General features: G+C 32.9%; 1 protein-coding gene across 1 annotated transcript; it reads left to right on the plus strand.

Annotated features, from left to right (window-relative positions):
* LOC110260847 (olfactory receptor 6C2-like) lies at positions 6,418 to 7,497 on the plus strand. The gene has a single exon (XM_021093115.1). It carries the CDS (start codon positions 6,418 to 6,420, stop codon positions 7,351 to 7,353), a length of 936 nt encoding a protein of 311 aa, XP_020948774.1. The 3' UTR covers positions 7,354 to 7,497.

The following is an 8,128-nucleotide window of genomic DNA, read 5'->3' on the forward strand; positions in this document are numbered from 1 at the left end:
CAACAGGTGACAATATCATCACATATAATGCTTCTGTCATCCAAGTAGTTTTTACTGACCTCGGTGCAGTAACAGAGTTTTTCCTCCTGGCCGCCATGTCCTATGACCGCTACGTGGCCATCTGCAAACCCCTGCATTATGTGGCCACCATGAGCAGCAGAGTCTGCCAGAGGCTTGTTTTTTTGCTCTTGGGTGGCAGGATTGTTGGTCATAATCTCCCCACTCAGCCTGGGCTAAATCTGGAATTCTGTGACTCAAATGTTGTTGATCATTTTCTCTGTGATGCTTCTCCTCTCCTCAAGATGTCATGTTCAGACACCTGGTTCATGGAACAAACTGTTTTCATCTGTGCTGTGCTGACCCTCATTTTGACTCTTATGTGTGTGATTCTATCCTATATGTATATCATGAAGACAATTTTAGGATTTCCATCTGCCCAACAAAGAAAGGCCTTTTCCACCTGTTCTTCCCACATGACTGTGATAAATATATAACGTCATGATTTCTTGTACAGTGAGATTTTTCTGCTATTAGATTAGAAATTAAAATCATAGTTCTTCCAATTTAATGGTCTCAGTAATTAAAATAAATAATTTTCTCCTAGTAAATAATTATCAGTTTTATGTCATAATAACAAAAACAATTCTTTAGTTACGGCATAAACTATAAAATAATAACTAAAATTCAATATAGAGATAAGATACTAAATGAAGAACAAAGCATTGGTGAAAAACAAAGAAAGAGAAAAACATTTCTAAACTCTAGAAAAACATTAAAAACAAAAAAAATTGCTAAAATCTCACAAGTGCTTTTTTGAATACAGCTAAGCAAAGGTTAAAACGTGAGAAATCACAAGGTATCAAAGATACAAAGCAATCAGAAATTAAGATAGATAATCCATTTATGCCCTTGGATTTCCAGGAAAAAAAAAATGAGGATGAAAGGGAAGCTGTTGGATTATGGGTTAGGGACTTGGTTTAAAAGTCCATATGAGATGGAGATGAAGTTCAGGTTCCAAGTGGTGGGAAAAAAATGAAACTGATGAACACTTCAAAAATGTGACTTAAGACTAAAAAAAAAAGAATGGCCACTTTTTTTTCAAGATATGAAATGTCTTTATTCTCTGACAGGAAATTGATCACAGCTTTGGAGTGACAACTGAGGAACAGCACACATCCAAAAATGACAACGCACTCAGAAAACTGTACATAGGATTGTGAGGCAGAGAATCCCCAATGACAATTAACATCAGTCTCACATTGCCTAGCAGTGTAAACAGATAGAGGGCTAGAAAAGGAAAATAATAGGAAGATTTGCACTCAAAATCACCAGTAAAGCCATCAGTATAACATAGGAAAAAATGGCCTGTCTCATAAAAGAGCAATTTTCTCTAAGAAATTTTCATCTCTTCCTGAATCATGAGCTACAAATGAGACGGGGGACTACTATAATGGATCCTCTTTCTATCCAAGAGAGAGACTTTACAGCCCAAATCTATAAAAATAAGTCTATTAATACTACATATTAGAATTAGGAGTTCTGGTACTGGCACAGTTGGAAACGAATCTGACTAGGAACCATGAGGTTGTGGGTTCGATCCCTGGCCTCATCAGTGGGTTAAGGATCCAGCATTGCCATGGGCTGTGCTACAGGTCGCACACGTGCTTGGATCTGGAGTTGCTGTGGGCTGTGGCATCGGCTGGCAGTTGTAGCTCCAATTAGACCCCTAGCCTAGGAACTTCCATATGCTGGGTACAGCCCTAAAAAGCAAAACAAATAAATAAATAAATAAATAAAGATTTAAATACAGAAATTTAACTCTTTATATATAGTACCTTATATACGGAACCTTCAAATTAACTCTTTGGACGTTAAAAAATACATATGCAATGAGATAGAGACACTTCATAACAGTTCATAGAAAGTATAAAAAAAGCTATACTCAGAAGAAAGCAAAGAAATATTCATTTATAAATATACTCATAGTTAAAAGAAAACAAAAGGAACACAAAACGAAGCAAATTCTTCCTGCTCATTATAAAATTTTTAAACCCATAAAATTAATTCAAAATATGTAGAACATGGATCTTACTAAGAATAAAAAGTTAACAAAATTTAAATGATAAATAAATACCTGTCGATTCTTTTAAAAATATCAAGAAAATGGATGAATTTCTCAGAAACATAAATTAATACAAACCAGAGAGAGCAAAACGTATAAGGTTACAAATATTAAAGAAAATATAAATATTAATGCAGTGCAAATTAGAATAACTTTATGGATATACCCATAACAATTCAACAACAACAACAAAAATATGTGAAGACCCTGGGAGTTAATGAACAAAATTTTAGCAAAATAGAATTTTAAAAATAATTCAAGATTTGGAAAACAGGAGTTCCCAGCGTGGCACAGTGGTTAACGAATCCGACTAGGAACCATGAGGTGGCGGGTTCGGTCCCTGCGCCTGCTAGTGGGTTAACAATCCGGCGTTGCCGTGAGCTGTGGTGTAGGTTGCAGACGCGGCTCAGATCCCGTGTTGCTGTGGTTCTGGCATAGGCCGGTGGCTACAGCTCTGATTGGACCCCTAGCCTGGGAACCTCCATATGCTGCGGGAGTGGCCCAAGAAATAGCAAAAAGACAAAAAAAAAAAAAAGATGTGGAAAACAATATACCAATCTTCATAAAAAATATAAGGCAAATAAAATTTACATTAAAGAGATAAAAGGAACAGATTACTTCAAAACTAACCATGCCAAAACACTAGATCATCTCATTATAATTTCAAATATACAAACAATAAAAAACCTCTCCCTATTGAATTTTATGAAAACATCGTATATTTGACAAATATCTGGTTATGACACGATAAGATGAACGATTAAACAAATTTACTGATACTATTTCAAATAGAATATTTTTAAAAATGCCAAAAAGTATACTATGATCATGATTTATTTCAATAATACAAAAGTGGAGATGATAGATGGTAGATAGGTAGATAGATACGGAGATGTGTATGCAGATAAAGACATACGTATGCATATACATATATAGGAAATACAGCCTAATTTTGTTGTAACAACAAAATAAAGAAGGGACATTATATATGGGTTTGATTAATTGATCAAATGATCACTGGATAACAATCAATAATCTCTCCTAATAAATTTAAAGTAAAATGAGAATACGATGAACTATTAAATAAGATAAATTTTCTAAAATAAAATCTGCATAATTTTATTGTTTCCTATACTTAATTAAAAACAAGAAACAAATGAGAAACAAAAGACACCAATGAGGATGCTCACTTGCGTCACTGATATTCAGCATCTCACTGCCATCTTGAAAATGCCATAAGAGAAATCATAAAATAATTGGGATTATCAGAATGAATTTATAAAATTACTGTAGTTAGAAATCATGAAAGCCACATTTTAAGTTTTTACATCTTTGAAAAGTAATTGTGTCTTTCAATGACTGCCATCTGAATAGCGTGCATATTTTCATCACTAACATTGTTTCATAAAATGAAAGTACATAAAGTAATGGCATGAACTTAATTAGAGTCAACAAAATCTAAAGGGAGACTTACGAACTTAATAAGAACATTTAGTAACTCAGATGAAGAAAGGATAAAAGCATACCAAAGTCAGTGACAGCATAGCAGCAATGAGCCCTTTCCTTAAAGCAATCAATATGACTGCCAAGGAGTAGGTCTTGTTCTGGATTCAAAGTGTTACCTTGTAAAATATCAATTTGTCCACTCTTACTATATACATTTAACACAACTTTAATTAGAAGTAGTCTTCAATTTTTCTATTGGTACAAAGTGTCTCTAAGCAGCTATGGAAGAATTTGATCTTATGAATGTACAACACATCAATAAAACATAAATATTAGTGAACAAAAATTAACTTCATAATATCAAAACATACTATAGATCAATGAAATCAAATTACTATGGCATTGGCATAAGAAAAAATAAAATGTTCAGTAGAACATTTGAGATCATGAAAGTATAGATAATAAATAGCGTTTGTTTTTATACAAAGACTATGTTGCTTGTTATATGAAGAAGGATTTTCAGTTTATTAGGAAAACCATGGTTTATTTAATGATTACTTCAGTCACACACACACCAACAAAAACTCAAAGAAAAATGTTTTTTTATTTACACACCAAACAGTGTATTCTAAATGATATGACATCTTAAGTATAAAAATAACCAGTTTTTAAAAACAAAGCAGTTGTGACTGAGGTAATAATGCTAATGAGCTTCATTGTGATGGCTTATTCCGCAGTGTCTATTTAGAAGAAAACATCTGATTTTACTCCTTAAATATATATAATTTTTGTAATTTGTAGCTCAGTAAAGGTGAAAAACAATTTTCAATGAAAAGAGAAAAATTAATATATACTATATGATTCTGCTCATATAATATTCTAGAAAATAAACTAATCTGTAATGATAGAGAACAGATGGGTGAATGGCTGTGAGCTGCAGCAGTAACGGATGCACAGGAAGAAGGGACTAAAGGGGGCCCAGGAAACTTTGGGAAATGATGGATGTTGTGGCAATATTTTCTTGGGCATATTCATATACAAAACATCAAATTGTACACTTTAAATAATGCAGTTCACCGTATGCCAATTATATCTCAATGCTATAGTTAAAAATTAAAGAGCAAAAACCCTTGAGAGACTTGACTATATAAAACTATGAAATATATGCCAAAAATCAATACCGACACTTTTAAAGACTTAAGAATATAAAATACATATATAACATGTTTAAAAGAATAAGATATGTATAGGTATAAAAATAAAAATAATTTACATTAAAATTTAATTATAATAGTAAAAGTTAACATTACTAATGGTGAATAATTAGAAAAAACAAATTGAAACTATGTGATAAATTATGTTTAAATATATAAAAGTGTATGTTTTTATTGTCATGAAATATACATAACAAAATTTACCGTTTCGGCAAAATTCAAGCGTAAAATTCAGTGACAGTAGACAAATTCATATTGTGCAAAAATGAAAGCATCTTTTGTATCCAATCCAAGATATGGCTACAAATGTTTATGTGTTCATGAATAATGTTTACAATGCAGTCCGTGTATTCAGAGAAAGAAACGTCTAAAGGATAAGATCTATAAAGTAAGCAGTAGCCTTGTATAATTTTATAAACTTTTATCTGAATTAAATTGTCCAATGATAATAAAGCATTCATATAATAAAAAATTTTATTAATATAAAAAGAATTATTTTTTTTAATGAGCAATGTAACTGAAATGACACAGTTGCCCTCCTGACCTGTATCAAGTGCTGCTATAACATCCTCCTGTCTCCAAGGACATAATCCCCACTGAAACCTGTGCTTTTGCTTTTACCAACTTCATTACTCAGAAAATTAGGAACCGCTCTTGATTGCAGGTCACAAGGACTATGTGCTTTTGTTCACTTAGCGGCTTTTTCTGCAAATTAAAAAGGAAAGTCACATTGGACATTGTAAAAGCATTTCTCTCTGTCCTGATGATGTAAATCTCATCTCCTCCACCAATGGAGAGAGTTCCTCCACCCTTACTTTAATCTATTTTGGTTTCAATGATGGAGATAGTAAGAAAATATTTGGAAAGTTTGAATAGAACTAAGTCCATCGCACGCAAGCCTCCACTTTGTTGGAGACGGTGAACGAAGGGGAGGTCAGGGATTCCCAGACCTGCCAATGGAAGTGAAGACACAGAGACCTTTATTACAATATGATGTTTAATAGTGTGGTCTTAATTTTGCTATGTTTCAACAACCAACAGAAGCTCTGATTTATGAACAGTAGAGTAAGTACGATAAAGTTTGTCTTTTTGACTGTAAGTCCCTTTGTAAGATCTAGCTTATATTTTCCTCTTGAAAGAAAAAATCCTTGGCAGTCATAATTTACATTTTTAGGTATTTCAGATTATATCATGAGATGTCAATTTTGAGAAGGAATTTCCCTCGTGTAGATAAATGTCGTAGCCTGGGAGTTTTCTATGTATAAGATACGTTTTAAAAAATCTGTATCTAACTTAACGTAAGAAATATTCAGGGCAACTCTGAATAGCTAATCAACCTCAAATTAAAAATACTGTCTTCCTGTATATAGAAGTAGATCTCCTTGAGTAGAGAATTCTGAAGAGTAAAAAAGACATTAAAACTACTAATAAAATCATAACTCCTTGACAATCTGCTTAGGTATATGGGAAAATCGCAAGCACAGGATAGACATAAAATGTAAATATATACATTTATTTATGATGAAGTATAAAAGCTTGAATATGTTAAATTTTAAATCAGTTAAAATGGTCTGTAATCTATGAGCAAATTTCTCTGATATCATCTACAGATTGAAGAGAAGTCAGAAGTCAGGGATGAGAAACCGAACAATAACAACATTCATTCTGCTGGGACTCACAGACGACCCTGAGCTACAGGTTCTGATTTTTATCTTTCTATTTCTCACCTACACACTGAGTGTAACTGGAAACCTGACCATCATCACACTCACCTTTGTGGATTCCCACCTGAAAACACCCATGTACTTTTTCTTAAAAAATTTCTCCTTTTTAGAGATCTCCTTAACAACTGCCTGTGTTCCTAGATATTTGTATAGCATAGCAACAAGTGACAAGATCATTACCTATAATGCTTGTTTCATTCAAGTGTTTTTCACTGACCTCTGTGGAGTAACAGAGTTTTTTCTCCTGGCCGCCATGTCCTATGACCGCTACGTGGCCATCTGCAAACCCCTGCATTATGTGACCATCATGAGCAGCAGAGTCTGTGGGATTCTCATCAGCTCTTGTTGGATGGCTGGTCTCTGTGTTTTAATCCCACCACTTAGCCTGGGTTTAAATCTGAAATTCTGTGACTCTAACAGGCTTGATCATTTCGGCTGTGATGCGTTTCCCTTAGTGAAAATCTCATGCTCAGACACATGGCTCATGGAACAGACGGTTATAATCTGTGCTGTGCTGACCCTGAATATGACTCTCACTTGTGTAGTTCTGTCCTATGCTTACATCATCAAGACAATTTTTAGGTTCCCTTCTGTCCAGCAAAGGAAAAAAGCCTTTTCGACCTGCTCTTCCCACATGATTGTGGTTTCCATCACCTATGGAACGTGCATTTTCATCTACATGAATCCTACAGCAAAGGGAGAAGTGACTATTAAAAAAGTGGTTTCACTGATCATTTTTTCTGTTTCACCTACTTTGAATCCGTTTATTTATACTTTGAGAAACAATCAAGTGAAGAAAGCGTTTAAGGACTCAATCAAAAGAATTGCCTTGCTCTCAACTAAGTAAAAGAAAAGGATATTTTTAAAATACTATCTCAAAAATAAGAATAAGTGGCCACAAATACTTTATTGTTGAAGTATGTAATCTTTTGAATCTTTTCGAAGTTTGAATCTTTTTTTAATTTTTTGAAGTTAGTTTTTAATAATTAAATTTTTCATATCAATTTTCTCAACATTTCTTATCCCTAAATTCCATTGTGCCCTGCTGAAGCCATTTTTGTATTTCCATTATTCAAATCAGTATCTGATAGTTTGTATGTCAATTTCTTTTAAAAATTATTTTGGAAAGAATTAACTACATAATGTTAGCTTAACACATAATGTCGGGAAAATCTATGGTAAAAATTTTTGTAGCTCTTCTCAAATATATACCTGAATGATATCAAAACACATGTAATAAGGGAAATTTTATGTAAATGTTTAAAATGGGTGAATAAGCACAAAACTTAAAATACATAGAAATGTAACATTTCTCAATACTAAGAAAACAGAGGAAAATCCATATTACTGTAATGAACACATAGAAATACTGAATAAAATTTAACAAATATCCCTTTGAATACATAGCTGAAATCATGAGAAAAAACTATTAATATACTAAAATCCACCAAATTGTGTATCTTAAAAAATTCACTCTTTAAAATAAAGCTTTAATTTTAATATGAGTTACAGATACATGCAATAACAAGGAGGAATTTCCAAGAACTTTATGCTAAGTGAAAGGTGCCAGGCTCAAAAGCATACATACTGTATGGTTCAACTGTATAAAACTCCAGAAAACA

This window comes from Sus scrofa, chromosome 5 (genome assembly GCF_000003025.6).
Source record: "Sus scrofa isolate TJ Tabasco breed Duroc chromosome 5, Sscrofa11.1, whole genome shotgun sequence".
Taxonomy (NCBI): Eukaryota; Metazoa; Chordata; class Mammalia; order Artiodactyla; family Suidae; genus Sus; species Sus scrofa.

Bases quoted from the DNA above. Each gene is read 5' to 3' on its own strand.
- LOC110260847 (XM_021093115.1), top strand. From the start codon at position 6,418: ATGAGAAACCGAACAATAACAACATTCATTCTGCTGGGACTCACAGAC.